Genomic DNA, 19,090 nt, shown 5'->3' on the forward strand with positions numbered 1-19,090 from the left:
CAGATAAGTAACTTCCCCCCCACAGACGGACACCACACAAGGTTGAAGGTTAACGAGACTTTATATGCAATTCTTAGGTTACGATGATGGATACAAGGAGGTCTGGACTCAGGGGTCCCCTCGGTTCTAGGTCTCTGGTTTAGGAAAGGGGTAGCGGGACAGTCTTAGTTACCAATGAGTACAAAATAGCTCTCAATCCTCGAGCTCGGCGTTCTAGATGATCGGGCCGTGGAGGAGCCAAGCAGGTCCCGAGATGGATGAAGGAAGGACGACGGTCCGCGGCGGAGCCTGCAGGTCCCGGTGGAAGATGACGGTTACAACGGTCCGCGGCCACGCCAGCAGATCCCGACGACGATGAAGGATGAAGGTTACGACGGCTGTGGCAGCGCCAACAGGCAGGACGATGGTGCACAGGACAGAGCTATGGCAGCGCCAGTAGTCCGTCCAGGATGAGTTCCTCTTTACGTCTCTCGACTCCAAGATACAACTGCCTTCCTGCTCTGGAGCTGCCCCAGTTATAGGGCTGGCGTGCTTTGATGTCCGGACCCTCGCACTTGGAGGTCGGGAGGTCCGGGATGAGGGAGTCCAGACACCCAGCAGGGGGGTGGAGCCAGCGCCCGGGGAGGCGATGGGCGAGCGGCACTTGGTGGGGGAGAGCCATCGGCACCTCTTTCTCCCATTGACTTGCCAAGTAGCCCGCTCACCTCCTGGGTGGAGGGTGGTGCCGGAATGTCTGAGGCCGGGCCAGGCCCGGGGTTGAGGTCGATCGGGGGCCAGGCGGCCTCGTGTTGGAGTGTCCAAGATGGCGCCCCAGGCTGGGCGCGTGGGCCGGCAGTGGATCGGGCCCACGAGGTCGACATGCTCGAGGGCAGGGGTCCCTGAGGGGACGGAGGACGTGCAATGGTGGTGTGTGGTACTTGCGGGACTGGACTCAGGCCTGGTTGGGCCGGGGGAGAGCGGCCCTTTATGTGGCCTGTCCAACAGCCATTAACGATCCACACCGAGTATTAGGCTCCACACCGAGTCCACACCGAGTATTAGGCTCCTACGTTTCTGACTGACATTGCGGACCAGGATAGGTTTTTGTCTGGGGTTTGTTCGTACCTGTGTGATCCACCATTGGTTTGTTTTATACAAACTATGATGCTTGTATATGTATATATATAAAAAACAATCAGTATCTGGAAATAGGAATATTGCCCGGCACTAATAGTTTCAGTTACTGGTCCCCACCGGTATCTTAAATCATAAATGCCATTACTGAGAATTAAAGCACAAAAGACAGAAGTGATTTTTTCCGGTTAGATATTTTCTGAAAACAGCATGCAGCCTCCAAAGCTGTGAATAGCCGGAAATAGCAAACACGTGTTTCGCACTCAATTGCGCTTCTTCAGGGCTCTCAAATATGATATTCTTAATCTTTCTTGGCTGATATTTTCAAATGTAGTGCCTTAATGTAATTTAACCACGTTTTTCTAAATATTTAGGGCTAGATGTAATTTACCGATTCATAAATACCAAATTTTACAGATTCGGTATTTGTGAATCAATAAATTAGAAGGAGGCAGATGTAGGTAATTTTTTAAACACAATTACCGAATCTGTAAGATTCGGTATTTACCGATTCGGTAAATACTGAATCGATATTCCCCATTGATTCCTATGGGCTTTTGAGCCCATAGGAATCAATGGGAAATACCGAATCGGTATTTACCGAATCGGTAAATACCGAATCCTGCAAGGGTGCAGGGGGTGTCACTTTGACACCCTCTAGCACCCCAAGTACAGGCTTGTGTGACATGTGGCACACATACATGCCCTAAGGGCATGTCTGTGTGTCACATGGCACAGGTGTGCATGCACAGATGTGCATTCACACCTGAATTCGGTATTTTACCACACAATAGGATTGTGTGGTAAAATACCGACTCTTAAGGGCCTGTGGCACTCTTAGGAGTGCCAGCTACATATGGATTTAACGATTCGGTAAATATACTGATTCGGTATTTTACCGAATCGGTAAAATTACCGAATAGGCCCCCTACATCTCAAAAGCCAAATACCAGTCGGTACTACCAACTCCAATTTATTCATCAAATTCTTCCAAACTTCTTCAATGATTCATACCCCTTGATAAAGGTGTTGTGGGTTCTTTCAGCCTGCGTGATTCCTTACTGAAGCGATTTGTGTGCTCTTACCATAGGTGAGTTGTCAACGGTGAACATCCTTTTGAGGGTTCCTCCATTTACTACTGGTTACCCTGGTCCTCACTGGAGCATACCACACATATCACCCTAGGGGTAGCGAGACTGAACAGACAAAGCTCACTCAAGGTGGTGGCGGGAGTCAGAACTCATAAATAGTAAAACTCATAAAAAGGATAACACGATGAAATAGCACACTACACCATTAGGTCTAGTTTCGGCTAGCTGGTGTGATGGTTATTTTTTAATTTTATTACTAGCATATGCCACATAAATAAAAATAAAAAAAATGAAAAATGCTGTTGCCTAAACATGGCGGCCATACACTCGCAATACAGATTTATAATGGAAAAATAACCATGCAATATACTTTTAATGGAACAAGACAGGCGCTTTTCCAGCAGTAGTTGGAACAGCTATGGGAACCCTTTCAGTTTTAATGCACATCCCATGAAAATATAGGCACTAATTACTTTGAATTGCTGAAACCTGAAAACACATGCAGACGACTAAAATCATAAAACGAAAAGAATGGACAGAACACATTGGCAAAGTAAAGTATTGATCCACCAGTCCTAACACTGACGTGCACTTCTTTTTCGGTGGATGTGCACGTGATCAGGTGATATATACACCATTATTCACAGTGAAAGAGAGCCAATTGCTGAAATAGACTGACCCATTGCCCCCTTCTGTCTGGCGTTGTGGGCAGAAGAAAAATGTGAATTACAGCTGAATAGACCCATGGATGAAGAGGGTTGATCCAAAGCCCCTCTTTGTTTTATATCTTTAAGTATTCACTGAAAAAACACAGTTAAAGTTAATTTATTGTTTAACAAAAGCGAACCTTTAAATCCACTGAACGATAACACATTGGTGACTGATTTATTTTATTACATGAGGCTTTCCAGATAACTAAAGCTGACTTTAGGCTAGACCTACAAATTGTACAACCCACTAAATAAAGTCCAGTCGATATCCTAACATATCTTGCAAGTCTCTTCTGGGTGGTTTCGGGGATACTGAAAGTGTCTCTAAAAGTTTCTAATTTTTGAAAGAGTCCCTGACAGATCTTCCAGGCCTCTGGTAATCAGTGACAGTATTGGCACAACATTCAGCTTAAGGAAGAGAAGTTCAAGTACCCTCTGTGCTCCAAACTTCTCCCCATTGCACCTTCCCAATTAGGGTGTCCAAGAACAGTCCATTCTTCTCAATGACCCCCACAGCGTAGAGCAGAAACTTGCATGAGATGCTGTTGATGACCTGAATCTAAAGCGTATTCCAGCATTTGTGTGCAACTCAACTCCTACATGTGGTATCGCTTTTGCTCCACCGTGTTGTCACCTAGAGCTTAATGTTTTGTATCTGAAGGTTGGAGGGCCTTTCACTTCCAATTTTGTTGTTGCCTTTTTTGGAGGGGAGTAGTGCGCTGGCCATTGCATGGTCACTGTGTGTCCCCTATAAAGACCATATGGTGATGCAGGCACAAATGCACACATAACTTGGGTTCAGGGCCTTTAACAACTGGTATAACCCTTGGCAAAGGGCTAGAAGGCTATATTGCTTCTCTGCCTTTCATATTGTAATATTTCTTATCCAAATATGTATAAGTAGGTTCTAAACCAAATATCATATCCTGCTCTGAGACACACCAGAGCAACAGGTAAACAGAGAAAATGTGTCACTCAGTATACCATCTGCCTGCAACATTCCAGTCTGGGCACATTCTTACACACAAATTATATTTGTCTGCTCAGCTGGCTTCGAGGCAATTTTCACATTGTCTTCATAATATGGATTAACACACCCAGATCATTATTTTTTAAGATACACTCCAATAACTTCACAATAACTTCATACCCACCACAGGATATTGACATGGGATGTATTGAAATACCTTGAGTGTAAATTTAAATCTGCTTAGCCAGAAAATGTGACAGGGGTTATGTCTTCCTACATTCAGTTTTAGACCCCTCCTTTAGATTCAGATCTTATATCAGCCCCTTACAAATATCCATCTGCCATGATCTTGTGATCTTTCAAAAATATTAATAAATGTTGCTCACTTTATGTTGTCGGTCTGAAGCTGATCAAGGCAGCCTCACTGCCGCAGATTTTTTCTGGTCTTTTCATCAGGGCTTTTGTGTAACTGAGAGAACATAAATACATCTATTGTGACTCTGTGCTGCTTGTAGATATATGTGCTGTGGAAAAGAAGCCTTTGGACTACGATTATTTTCTCATACATGTTATTTTTTCTTCCAGCAAAACACTTGATGCGTGAATATGGTGGTGAGTTTTAGATGCATCCTTCGCGGCTTTCTCCCCCCCTGAAGGGCCAACTCCAATAGTCTGGAGACCTCTTGGCCATGGCAAAAGAAGATCTTTTTCTCCTGAAAAACATTACTTTTCCTCATTGATATCTCTTGTACTACAGCTGGCAGCAAGTATCGAGGGAAGAAGAGGGGTGCGAAGGGAAAATGAAATGTGGGATGCAGATAAAGGAACTGTGCGAGGGCTTCCGAAACTATTTGATGACATACTAAAATTATAAAATGGCAAATACAAGGTCTACTATAGCTACTACACATAGCTAATATGAATTGGGACAAAGCAAAAATATATATTTAACTGTTTTTTCTTGAATTGATAATGAGGTATTTGCTGGATTTACCCAACACATACCAAATGTGGCACTGGGACTGGCACTAGCCCAGATTAAATTAAGGTGTGGATTTTGCGATGAGAGTTTCCAACATTTTGTGTTGCTGTTGGATCAATGTTAGGAATTTGCTTCCTCAGTGCTTCGATTGCCTGAAAATTTCAAACTAACATTAGTGCATGTATATGTATATTCTAATTTATTATTACAGGTTTATTTAGACTTCTCAATAGATTTGTCAGTGTAAAAACATACCTGGTCTGCGTTAATGTTTTTAATGAATTTCGAATAAATCATTAATAAAGGTTATTTTCACTCTTTCCTGAATGTTTCTTAAAATAAGATTTCAGAGGTGTGGTTTGTACTCTTGCGTGTTGCGCCAGTCCTCCTGCAGTGCACTGCTGTCTAATGTCAGGGGAGCCAAAGAAAAACATTCATGTGAGACTCACACAGGCATGCAGAGGGCTGGTTGCTATATGTTTGCAGCTCAGGGGCAAACATAACTAGGCATAGAATGGGGCTCCCTGGAAACACAGGAAACAAGCACTCTTGAAGCAGAAAATGTGGAATAACACTGTACTTTTCACCTAAACCAGTGGCTTTCTCTCAGAAACACATGCACACATGAGGTAGGACTGCTTCCTTCAACGCAGGTAGATGCACCTCGTCTCTTCGTGGTGATGAATACTGTGAAGTGTTGTACACGCACTCTGGGGTAGCGCATACGAACAGGTGGCCCTCTTACATTCAATCTTGTCCACCTAATACGCATGCTACGCCATGAAGTGACAGCTGGAAAAAACATGAGTCTTGTGTCAATGACAGTGGGCCAAAGTAAACAGGTAGATTCTTCCCCAGCGGCGGTGTAATGGGATCCCAACCCGTGTCATGAAATCATGTACGATGGTTGGTAGCCCTGGGGTGGTACCTCGCAGCTCGTCACCACTATACCAAGGAATCTGCACATCTGGGGTCTGCTGACTTCTCTCCTTCCTCTGTGCCCCACTGATTAGGACTGGGTCTAACATGGAGAGCTTTGGGAATCTGTCCACTTGTGGCTCAACCAGGCCTAGTACCAGATTTGGTAAAATCGGAGTGTTACTGGAGACCGGGGACGAAGGAGAATAACTACCACAGCTGGCGAAAGCCATTATTTAAAAACTCGGAAGCCACACTAGGCTTTTCTACCGACCAAATCACTACTTACAGAACGTCCCCAACAGAAACCCATTGCGGGTTGGAATTATCACCGCATAATAAATACGACTGCTTTACTCAGGAATGAGCCTTGAGAAAGTCGTGGGTTACATTCCCAATACGACGAAACACGTGTTGGCTGTGAAATTCCAGGAATAAAACTTCAAAAGAATCTACCGGACCCTATGAACAAGAATCATTTCTGAATGCAAGATTGATGAATGTGGAACACTGATATACTGAAAAGAGACATTGATATTCCATGTGTGCTAGGGAGCGTTTTGGGTTATGTGTAGGCCTTTGCCAGACTTAAAGAGGGTTGTGGTTCTCTTTACCCTATAGCACCGTTTTAATCACTGAACCTTCCATACAAAGTGTGATATTCTGACTGGCGCCATAAAACCTAAAACAATACCACTAGCCGAGGATTCCTATCAGGCCTGGTACCAGACTGTCCAAACTGTAGATTCCTGAGGGTCCGCGCTTTCTGAAAGGGAGGAGCTCTTTTGAGGATCCTCTCAAATGGCTGATCCTTGCCCTTGCCTCATGGTGCAAGGGTGTCAGCGTTGTGGGAATTATTGTTTTTGTGCAGGAAGGGAGACCTTCCTGCACAAAAACAATCAATGGAGGCAATTTCCCCCTTCTTTGTGTGCTGCAGAATGTAGCACAGATATAAAGAGGAATAAATGATGGGAAATAAAGTTATTCCTCCTTGTTGGGGAGGGGGAGGCTTTTGGGGCATTCCTAGGTTCACAGAAAGTTGCAAATCTGGGAATGTGCCAAAGGGCATGGGTGTCAAAGGGCATGGGTGTCAAAGGGCATGGGTGTCAAAGGGGCATGGGTGTCAAAGGGCATGGGTGTCAAAGCGCATGAGTGTTACGTGGGTACACTCAGTGTAAATGCATTGGCTCACCTCCCCGTCGCGTTGTAAGGCAACGCAGTAACTTGTTTCGCCTCACACCATATCTACAAGGCCATGAAAAGCCAGTAAGGGTGGCGTTACATGGCCTTGTAGAAACGGCACTGCACTGTGCCGTGCCAGAACATTAATAAAAGTAATCCCTCTTTGTGAGAAGTTGGCCTGATATATAATGTTCACTATTCTAGTGAGCACTTTGTATCAGGCCAAACAACCCTTATTGATGATTGGTTGTAAGTCAACCTTATAGACCAGCTATCCTAGTAGCATGGATACGAGCAGTCTAAGGCTAAAGACTCGAGAGGGCGTGTTAAGCCAGCTGTTATTTATTTATTTATTTATAATTACATTTGTTAAGCGCGCAGCTACCCGGAGGTTTCCCGGCGCTAAGGCAGACTAAACGGTAAAAAAAGGTGGGAGAAATATTAAAACATAGAGTTAAGTGTTGAAAAGCCAAGTTTTAATTCCCTTACGGAATGTGAGAAAGCAGAATTCAGAGCGCAAAAGTTGAGGTAAAGCGTTCCATAAGGAAGGGGCCAGCAGGGAAAACGAGCGTCCTCCCATTTTGGCTCTGTTGATGCGTGGAATCATGAACTTGTTCTGCGTGGAAGACCTGAGTGTCCGGGGGGGAATATATTGCTGCACTAGGGCAGACAGATAGTGAGGTGCCCAACCGGTCATGATCTTGTGCATATAGCAAAGTGCTTTGAACTTAACTCTATTCTCAATTCGCAACCAGTGCAATTTCCGCATATGGTGAGTAACCGAGGATCTAGCAGGAAGGTGACAGATAAGGCGAACTGCCATATTCTGCACCACCTGGTACTTCCTGGTAACCTCCTTGGCGGTACCCAAGAGAAGGATGTTCCCATAGTCCAGGCGGGAGATGACAAGAGCCTGGACTACGGTCCTCAAAGTGTCCGCTGGCAGCATCCACGTGATTTTTCTCAGCCACCTGATGATGGTGGTACAGGTGGCGGAGACTTTCACAGCGTGTTGCTTGAAGGTTAGCTGGTTATCGAAAAGAACCCCAAGATTGCGAGCAGACTCTGATGGAATGGGTAGAGGACCCATTTCCGATGGCAATGGTGTGGGCCCCAGAGTGAAGTGTCTGGGCCAAACAGCAGAAGTTCTGTCTTGTCCCCATTTAATTTTAGTTTGTGCTTCAACATCCAATCCGATATTTGTTTCAGCCCGGATTGAAGAGAGGACGAGGGGAGATTTTTATTGGTGGAGAGGGAGTAGATGACTTGAGTGTCATCAGCGTACGAGTAAATTGTGAGGCCCGCCTGTTCCGCTAAAAAAGCAAGCGGCCTCACGTACAGGTTAAAGAAAAGGGGACTAAGGATGGACCCTTGGGGAACACCGTGAGTGGAGGGGAGAATAGAAGAGACAGAAGTAGAGGAAAAGACTTGAAACGTGTGGTCAGAAAGAAAATTGGCAATCCAGGCCAAGGCGGGACCACCGGCACCAACCGCCTCCAACGTGGATAATAAGATGGGATGGGAGACGGTGTCGAATGCGGCACTCAAGTCAAGCAGAATGAGTGCCACAGTCTCCCCATTATCCACTTGGCGTCTGATGGTCTCTGACACGCCAAGGAGAGTGGTTTCCGTGGAAAAACCAGCCCTGAACCCGGATTGTGAGCCATGAAGAAAATTGGAAGATTCAACAAAGGAACTAAGCAAAGAATTAACATGTTTCTCCAAAATCTTGTAAAAGCATGAAAGCAAAGAAATAGGGCGAAAATTGGAGAGGTTGTTTGGGTCTGCGTTAACCTTTTTTAATAGTGGGACCACCATTGCGTGTTTCCATTCGTTTGGAACAATCGCTTCTGTCAGAGAGGCGTTCAAGACATCTAGAATAATGTGGAGGAGTGCTGGGTCCAGAGAGCGCAGAACTTGCGGGGGCATGGGGTCCAGGGGGGAGCCAGATTTGATGTCTTGAAGATACTTATTTAGAAGCGCGGGGGAAATAGGATCCCAAGCAAGAAGTGGGGAAGAGGTGGGCAGAGGGCAGGGAATGATATCAGGCGGAAAGTTACGTAGGTCTTGAACGGAGTGAGTGGAGGAGGCGGGAGTAGAATTAAAAATGGCATAAATCTTATCAATTTTTTCAAGAAAAAAATTGGCTAAGGCATTACACTGAGCAGTGTCTAGACAAGGATCCTCAGGTACCGAGGATGCACCCGAGAGCTCCTTGACTATTTTGAACAGGGCTTTAGGTCTGTTTTGAGCTGTGAGTATGGTGCTGTTCGCAAAATTAGCTCTGGCGGTATCACAGGCCGCATGATAAGTTTTGAGGGCGGACTTGTATTTGACTTTATGGGCAGGGTCATAGTTGGAACGCCATATGCGCTCCAATTTTTTACAGTTGGATTTTTCAGCCCGAAGGGAGTCGTTAAACCAGGGTGCTGGGGGGTGATGGATTTGAGATTTGTTATTTTGGGTCGGAAGACAGGAATCCAGCGCGGTGGTTAACCATGATGTAACAGCAGGGAGCTCTTTGATAGTAATCTTGGGAACCGTGGGTTTGGAGTTGACGAGAAGAGAGTTTAATTTATTTAAATCAAGACGTTTCCAGTTTCTACTGGCTTTGTGAGGAAGGTCGGGCCTAGAGGAGTCAGCCACAGACGTTTTAATAGCAAAATTAACAATAAAATGATCAGACCAGAGGACAGGAGTAGAGGAGAGATAGGAAATGCCAGTTAGGTTGGAAATGATGGGATCTAAAAGATTGCCGGCCTTATGAGTAGGGTCGGAGTTGTGAAGATGTAAATCTAATGCTTCAAGATCCTGTAAGAGGCGTTTAGCAATGGCACAAGAGGACGAGTTGAAGTGAATATTTAAATCACCAAGAATGGTGAAGTTGGTAGATTGTACTAAGAACGGGGCAATAAGATCAGGGAGTGCAGCAGCCCAGCTGCTAGCGGAGCCTGGCGGGCGGTAGATCAGGGTGCCCGTTAATGTGAATTGAGGAGAGAGAGTGAGTTTGAACAGACCAGCTTCGCAGTTAGGAAAGTCAAGGTCTTCCCACTTGCAGGAGAATTCTCTCTTGAAGATGATGGCAATTCCCCCACCATCTTTAAGTACTCGATTTCGCCCAACATAGGTGTAATTATTGGGGAGAGCCATGGCTATATCAGGGCCAGAGCTATCATTTAACCAAGTTTCGGTGATAAACATGGCAGCAGGGCTAGCAGTCTCCAAGAGGTCAAAAATGTCTCTCTTATGTTTTGAGAGACAACGGCAGTTGATACTGATGAAGCTCAAGGCAGGGGAGGAATTGTGGAGGAGGGGAGGGGGGGTATACTTAGGGACGGAAAGATTCCAAAACGTGGATGACCTGCTATCTGTGCATGATTTAAGGGAGTCCAGAGTAAGAGAACAGTGAGGGCAGGAAATGGGCGCATTTTGGCAGTTCAGGACAGAGTGCGAGGGGCAAGAGGACCCCCGCAGCTGCAGTAGAGCAGTACGTGAATAGGAAGTAGGAATGTGGACAGGGGGGTAGGGCCCTGGGCCCGTGCTGGCACGGACGGGCGCAGACGGGCAGGACTTTGGCACGACTTCGGCGCGAAGTCGGCGCTCCCGCTGCGCTCGTCCGCTGCGCTTCCGCCATTGTGTCATTAAATACACTGGGGGAGAAATCCACTAGACCGCTGACCTGCCAATTGGACAGCAGGGTGGAAGTGGGGATGGAGGGCGGAAATTAGTGCGCTCGTGAGGCCACCGCCGCTGCAAACGGCACAAGCCGTGGCGGTTCGGTGCCGGAAGCGAGGAGGAAAGTATTCAACAAGAATAGTAAAAAGCGTTGCGCCAAAGGTGGCGATTAAAACACAGACGTTGCGCCAAAGGTGGCGATCAATTAAATACGTTGCGCCGAGAGCGGCGATCAGACAAGGTAAATGTGCATTTTAAAATATCACCAAGATACAAGGAGGGCAAAGCGCTGAAAAGCGCTACTACAAATGTAGAAATTACGTTTAAAACAGAAGGTCTAGAATCTCCAGTCGCACACGAGACTATTACAGCCTCTTCTTACCAGCAGTGTTATACCACACATATACCCCTTGAACACCAAGTGAAAGGACACCACACAAGTGTTATGAAAATAAACAGTGTATTTATTTAGATCACAACAGCCCTGTACTCTTTATGAGGACAGGGTACTAAGCACACAACAAAACTCTTACGAAAATACTATAAGTTGCACAATTTACACAAATGCCCGAGGGGCACGGAAAACCATATACTACAAAAGTGGAATGCGAAATTACTAGCAGGTAAGTACTAATCTCATAGGGTTTGGAATCGCTAAGACTGGCCTACTGAACCTTCAGATTGCTAGCAGAAGGCCTAGGGGACTCGGGTGCAGAGTGTGCACTCTCACGCGGGATGCGGGACAAAGTCTATGGAGGCTAGTAAAAGCAAAGTTAGTGTTCTCGGGCGAACCCGACTAGTTAGGCTGAAAACGAAAAAGGATCTGGACCCTTGGATAGTGAGGCTATGCTGGGGCACCGAAATGCCGAAGTTACCTAGCCCAGGGGCTGCGGCTGCATAGGTCTGAAAAGACGTCGGGAATCCTCGTTGCAGTCTATGGAGCCTGAAAGAAGAAGTTGCTGGCAGGCGACCAGTGAAGATTGTTCGGTGGATCCAAGCCTGGATCGAAGATGGAGGACACCTGTAAGCAGAGGGGACCAAGTTCTGAATCACTAGCCAGTGATTAGATGGGCACCAGGATGGCACCGGATGGAGTCACCTCGACCAGGTGAGTGGGCGACGCTGGGCTCTGCAGTCTCACGGACCAGGAGGCATTGTCGGCAACCAGGATGGAGGTGCGAGCTGTCCCACGATGGTTGCTGCTGTCGACGTCGCTGGACCCAGGAGTGGGGCAACAAGTCTTGGCAAATTCAAGCCCACGCGGTGGACCCAAAATGGCGTCTGGAGTGGACCAGGAGGGTCCGGGGTGCTCCTCTTTTGGAGGGGAGCAAGGGCCAGGCTGGAGCAACCAGACTAGCAGTGTTGATGTCGTCGTTCGTCGTCGGGAAGGCTACAAGCCAGCGGGCTAGTAGCCAGACAACGCGGTGAGCAGCAAAAAGCAGAAGGGCCCCACGCAGATCTCGTGGATGCTGGGGGGCTGGACTTCGGTGCTGGAGCTGCTCAGGGTCGGGGCTTCTCTAACCCCAAAGCGCTCACTCGAGGATCCCTCGGCGGTCGTGCTGGATAGAAGTCATGCAGTTCTGATGATGGCCGGTCCCTCGAGGTCTCGTCGCACCTACGGTTCTCAGCTTAGCTGTAGAGGTAGGTAGAGGTCAGAGGTGCCAGGGAAGCCGGGTCTCGTCATGCTGGTCGGTCGGATTCCGGAGGAAGGACGTGCAGCAAACCGCAGTGTTCTTAGATGGTGCCTGCGGGTGCAGGGTGACTACTCCTTAGTCACAAGGGAGAAATCTTAGGAAGAAGTCTTGAGTTCCTTTCGTAGAAAGTAGTTTCAGGATTCAAAGATGATCTAATTTGGAAGGGGGCCCGCTCCTATCTTTATACTAGGAAAAGGGGCTGGCACGCGAATAGGTCCTGCCCATGGGTGGGACCAGGAAGGGGGGTGGTTACACCCCTCTCCCATGCCGGACTTTCCCCAGCTCAGGGGCTGGTGTGTCCCTGGAACTGGTCCTAGCCGGCAGATGCATAGTGAGCACCGGGTTGCCACTTGCAGTCACCTTCCTCTAAAGCCCTGCCTACCCAGGATACACAAAACCCTGTCTGGGATGGTGCTAGCACCGCCCCTGACAGGAAACCCTTTGTCCAAGCTCCCCTCGCTGGAAGGACTCCCAGCAGCAGGTGGTCAGACTTGTGTCTGTGGTGGCAGCATCCATTTTGTGATGCTGAGGCTCGAGTTAACTTTAACCGGGGTTCACAGTTACATACATGTCGTGTCCCTCTAGAAGGGTGGAATGCTAACCCCGTCACCAGAATTGGCGAGGGGTTAGTATTCCAATTCGTATGACACCTTACTCGACATGTTTTGATAAAGCGATACCAGAGTTAGCATATAACAGCGAGGATTATAATGCACTTAAGAGTATATGGTACGCGTTATCATGGAACAGCTATTAGGACTTGGTTCCGCAAGCTGCAAACGGGCTCAGCTCATGCCAGAGCACCATCTCACACGATTCCAAGCACTCTGCCTTCAGGATTGTCAAGGCCTGCCATAGGAGTGACTGATAGGAATACGGGTGTCCATTTTAGGGTTAGATATAGGTATACTATATCTAAAGCAAAGGGTGATTACACCACCTTGCCCCAGCTGTCGTGCAGCCAGTTGTGTCAGATTTAGATGGCCAGCCAGGGGTGGCATAATACATGCTGCAGCCCCTGGTAGGCCCTGGGTACACCTATGCCCTGAGTTACAGGGTCTGATAAGGTGGCCCAGTACCAATTAGATATGTACCTAAGGTACATGGAATCCATTTTAGAGAGAGAGCAGTAGGCCTGGGGCCCTGAATAGCAGGGTCCCAGGTCAACTAAGTCGGCAACCCAGCAAAACACGAGGCAAAAAGTTGGGGGCAACCATAGTCCGGTATCCACCCTCCTACACACTTGGATTGGTAACTTAAAAAGTAGCCCCCGTTTCATTTTGCAGCTTTTCTTTTTTCATTTTGTTCCATGCGGCACTGCAATGGCAAACAGCAATGTCATACACATTACATCAAAAAGGCGAGACCTATTGGCTTATAAACAACAACCCCATCTTGCAATGGATGATGACTCTTCAAAGATGGCGGCAGCAGTTTGTGGACCTCAGAGGAAAATTATAAAAATAAAAAAGACCATCTTCAGGCTAATGGACACAGAGGACGAGGCAACTGGTCTCAGGCATCGCAGAAGGTTGAGCGAAGCAGGTTATGGGGACCAGGAGCAGAGGTGGAGGTCTGACAGCAGATTTTAACTTAGGTCATTCTCTACAGTGCATCATAACAAAAGCAGAAAAGTTCTGCAGAGTTGAACTCTTTTGTATTCGAATTGCAACAAACTTATTTAACTTATCAAAGCAGGTATTTACCATGTGTATTTTAGGCCATTCAACACTTTCAAACAGGAATGATGGCCATTTTGTGGAGGATCCAATGCAATCCTGCGACATTCGACTGTTGTCGAACAGTTAATAGGAGGGCGTAACCAGGAGTCAACCCGCAGCAGCTTTCATTTGTTTTAATGAGATAATAACCATTCCTGAGGATTGTATGATAAAAAGGAAGGACTGGAACAGGCGCTGCAAGTATGTCCAGGCTTCAAAGGGGTTACACGCTCTGTGCAGAGTGATAGAAGTGAAAAGGAGTGAGTGTCCCAGCAGGTTGGTGCATGCAGTTGTGCTTATGAATGGGGGGTTGTTTTGTGTCCAGCAATGGAACGCAAAGTGGAAATTTCCACGCAAGAAAAAGAAAGGAAAGAAAGAAAGGAGTTACGGTATGTATCATTCCAGCCTCAGGGGGAGTGTTTTTGAAAATGAGAGAAATGAAAGGGACTGATTGGCAAGGTTATGACTCCATGTTAAAGAATCCACATAAAATGCAGGTCTTCTTCCAAAGAAAATGGGATAATCTCTATCTCTATTCCTAATAAGAGAATGTCTGAGTCTGATGCTTCTTTTTTAGTGATCATCACCTGTCGTGAAGTCATGTTATAAAGATCAACGCAGTAGACTTGTATATGAGCTGCAGGAGCACTTTAGGTGCCCACAGATTATGTAATCCACAACCTAATTGTATAATTTCTCACATCTGAGCCTGTCCTTGTTGCAAAAGACTTACATTTTCTTTCAAAAGGTTGAGAGAGGAAGAAAAAATCGTCAAAATCATGTATACTCACTTTGAGAGTGCTTGAAAATCATTGTCATTAAACTTAAAATAAACCTAAAATGTGATCTTTATTATGTTTCTGTGAGATTCCCTAATTCTTTCTACAGCTCCTGTTTCAGAATAGGCCTTCTCTTTGTTTATAATAGCAATTATTAAAGTGGATATGAATTGCTTTTTTTCATGATTTGTTAACTCAGGCGTAAATCACTCAAAACTAAATCCACACTTAGAGGCCGATTAGGATGGCGGACAGACTTTGCTCCTCCGCCATCCCTGTGGAAACGGAACCGTCCGCGACATGAGCGGCGGTCCCGCCATGGCATTTATGATGCGCCCGCCACACTGGCGGGCGCATCATCAATTTTTAACATTGCGGCGGGCGGTGCTGAAAGCACCGCCTGCCGCAATGTTAAAAATGCAGGCATGCATTTGCATACACAAAGCGGCAGGCACCGCGCGGTGCCTGCTGCTTTGTGTATGCAAATGCAGGGGGGTATCACAGGTATCCCCCCATGTCTACCCCCCCTCTCGCCTTCACCATTGGGGCCCGCAGGGGGGCCCCAAAGTAAAGACCGCATGCCTAATATGGCTAGCGGTGTCTGGAAGACACCACCAGCCATATGAACCCTTTTCCGTTCCGGCCGCAAGGCGACCGGGGCAGAAAAGCGGCGGACAGTGTTTCTGTCTGCCACGGTCCCCCAGCCATTGTAATATGGTGGGGGGAAATAGGTGGCGGTCAGTCACGGATGGCGGATGGATCGCCATCGGCTGCATGGTGGTGGCGATCCATCCGCCATCCTAATCGGCCCCTAAGTTTTGACAAATGCTCTTTTGCAGCGCTTAAACCTGAATGAGTTAGCCTTCTTTGGCATAACTTACCGATGCTGATTGGGGTTACTCTCATAGTGGAATACATATTATAACAAGGGTGTTGGTCGGTATTGGACCAGCACCTTTGGAATGAAACCTGTTCATACAAACATTTACATTTATTGGCCACTAGGTAATTGCATCTGAATTAATGTTCCATTCTGTGCCATTCCATTCAATTCAACATCAGTAATGTTTTCTTTCCATTGCCAGTCTGAGAAATGGGTGAAATTATTTTTTGTAATGGATGGCATCTATACGTCTCTAGTGGACTCAAAGCCCATGCATGTAGTCTGCTTTATTGTTGTATTTAAAAATATTATTTCCCTGGGAATCATGCATGTTCTAAATAGAGTTTATGTACCCTAATCGTCCAAAACATTGTTCCCCAAACACTTTTTTATTTATATTTTCTTTTCACCATGTATAAACTTAAACTGCAAATAAATCAATAACATGAATAAAATAAACAAACCTGTAATTAGTAAACAGGATTTTATAAAAGTCTCCCCGAAGAATATGGCTCAATTCCTGAACCACAGGAAGCAGCTCTATCTTACCAGTGCAAGTGAAGCAGAACAGTAATGAAAATTAAGATATACATTAAAATGGAGAGAACTCCAGAAGCAATTCAGATGTATGACCATCTCACATAACTAATGTATCTCCCATAACCAATAGCAAGCAAAACGCCATCTTTAATGAGTGAAGGACTGGTTATTATTGCTCTTTGTAGGAAAGTAGGATCTGCTTTTTTTTTTTTTTGAAACCTTTATTGATACTTCAAGTAAATACAGGCACAGGTCTACAACCATCCCGGCCGGCCGCCAATCAAATCATAAATGCAACAAATCAATATAGGGAGATACAGCAGCCAAGCTGGGGACGTAGAGGTGTCAAGGTTATAACTTGTATTTCAAGCAGAGCGGTCGAAAGACAGGATGAAAGAAGGTTCATTTTTCAATAAAGAAAGATTCAAAAAGCAGTGCCGTACAGCCATACATGGTCCTACAATAGCAAGCCGGAAGCAAAGATCCGTGCGAAATACAAATACATTCGAAATACCGGGGTAAGGCGTACGAGTCAGGATAAACGTGCGAACAAACACTTGCCATGGCAAAGCTGCATCCCACCCCTCGACACCAAACATACTGTAGGAGACACGAAGCTTGACGACACCAAAGGGAAAGAAATACAAAGGGCCATAGAAACAAAGAAAGGACAAATCAACAAACCCTAACCCCCTACCCCCACCCTGCACCCCTGCAGAAGGCTATGGCCTATCCCCCCCCCAGCAGCGTGCCTGTCGCCCTAAAGGAGAAACCCGAAATATAGAAGAAGGGAAAGAGAAAGGAATAAAAGAAGAAAATTAGGAGAGTATGGAGGAGGGCCATCAATCTGGCCACCCGGCCCCGCCCCCACCACCGCACAGAATAAACATCCTAAATCGGCACCAGTGTAGTCATGGAGAACATTAATCACCAATAGCACCATCAATGACATCCCGACCGAGTGTCCCCCAAATCGCCATCAGCCAACAATCAGTCCACTGAGTCCTAGGCAGTCTCACCCCTGGCCTCTTCGGGCAGCTACACCAACATATGTCCACCCATCAAGCAACGAACAAAGCAGCTCAAAGAGGTCCAATCATCCGGGCAGACCGGGCAGTATTGTCACTCCATGGGACTTCAGCCACCATAACCCAGCCGAAAAAGTAAAGCGGAAACCCGCCCTCAGCAGCATCGAATCCGGAAACAGCCTCTAGCCCGAGCACAGTCCCACCAGCCAGGGAAAGAAAGTCACACCATCCGTCAAGCACCGAAACCTCACCGGGGCAGCACGAACCACAAAGCTGTGTTGTTTCTTCAGCCGCTGATGAGATATGTGCCCCGACGAGTCGCCTACCTGTGCAACAATCTGGTCGACAGCGAGGTCACGGACCGGATCTCCCAGCGTCTCCATTAACATAGGCAGAGCCGCAACACTCATCACTGACTCGGAGACGGACTCGTCGACTCGTCGCAGAGATCAAACCATGTCCGCACGGGACGATGGGACAACAATGACGGCCATCCTTCTTCCCAGCTCCCAGGCATTACAGACCAGGGTCGAATGCAGAGTTGTTAACACAGCCAAAATGTCCTTGGACGTGGGTGCTTTCTCGTGCCAACAGGCCCCAGGATTCTCCCGTACAGCGGCTTCTCTGTCCGGAGGTGGCCTGCGTAGGGGGGTGCCCGCCGCCATCTTAGTTGACACGGCCTAGCCCTTTTCCACTGCACCAAGGGATTAGGCCCCACACCAAGAGGCAGCAAAATCTAGCGCGGGGTCCCAAGGAGTCAAGGCAGGCATCCCAGGGAGGGGCCACCAAAGGGCTAAACAAAATCTCTGCCGCTCTCTGGGAGCCGTCTGCCGATGTCAGGCAGGAGCATTCGTTATGTCCGGACACAATTCTGGAAAGGGGGCCTCCAAATATCGGGCACTCCCCTCGATCCTGCTGCACCGCACACCCCACGAGGCACTCCGTCAGACGGACTGGGTCATCACCGTCGCCATCGGCCCATCGGACCGCCGGTGTTCTCCGGCCGACTCCTCGTCACCACCGGTGGCCACTGTTGTCGCACTTGAGGCCGGCTGCCCTGCTCACTCGACACCCCGGTCCCAGCTCTACGAAGACCACAGAACAATCGGGGACAATACCACGGGATTGCCGCACACAGAAGCCTCAGGATCAAACGGTTAGTGAAAGTTTTCCATCGCGTATTCAGATATTCCGTTGCGGCTCAGGATAAGTGCCAGGATATATGTGCGGGGCAAAAAGGCTCGCGGAGCCGAGCGGCTATGCGACCAACCCGATCGCCATCTTGGCTCCTCCTAGGATCTGCTTTTATGATTACCCTCACTTTTTGCCTGGTGCTATGCTGTTTCTGGCTAGTCTGACTGGGATCCTGCTAACCAGGACCCCAGTCTCCCTGCTTTCTCCTCTAAATTGTTATGGTATGTACTTAGGTACACCCCAGATTGGATACTGGGGTAACCTTATAAGTCCCTAGTATATGGTACTAATGTACCCAGGGCATAGGTCTCCCATAGGCTGAAGCACGTATTATGCCACCCATGGGAGACCATTCAAACTGTCACTACAGGCCTGCCATTGCAGCCTGTGTAAGCTGGTTCTACCACCACTTACTAAATATATAGGTTCCCTATATCTACAGTCACTGCACTTACAACCTATAAGTCACCCCTACAGGCCTTTTCAATCCTGAAGGCAGGGTGCTTGGTTCTGAATGTGAGGGTGCCCCTGCATGAGCCTTCGGAGTTCATTCTTCCGGGTTGTAAGTGAGACAGCCATATAACAGAGGGGCATTGCACGATGATCATCT

At 47.3% G+C, this 19,090-nt stretch overlaps 1 protein-coding gene across 2 annotated transcripts in view; it reads left to right on the top strand.

Moving 5' to 3' along the window:
- Positions 1-5,118, top strand: part of LOC147699095 (butyrophilin-like protein 10) — a 219,597-nt gene extending 214,479 nt beyond the window's left edge. For both annotated transcript variants that reach the window (XM_086935659.1, XM_086935658.1), the window contains exon 5: positions 4,470-5,118. In XM_086935659.1, the coding sequence (XP_086791785.1) occupies positions 4,470-4,507 (38 nt within the window). In that variant the 3' untranslated portion in view covers positions 4,508-5,118. The remainder of the gene's footprint in view (positions 1-4,469) is intronic.
- Positions 5,119-19,090: the final 13,972 nt, after the last annotated feature.

This window comes from Lissotriton vulgaris, chromosome 8, assembly GCF_964263255.1.
Source record: "Lissotriton vulgaris chromosome 8, aLisVul1.2, whole genome shotgun sequence".
NCBI lineage: Eukaryota > Metazoa > Chordata > Amphibia > Caudata > Salamandridae > Lissotriton > Lissotriton vulgaris.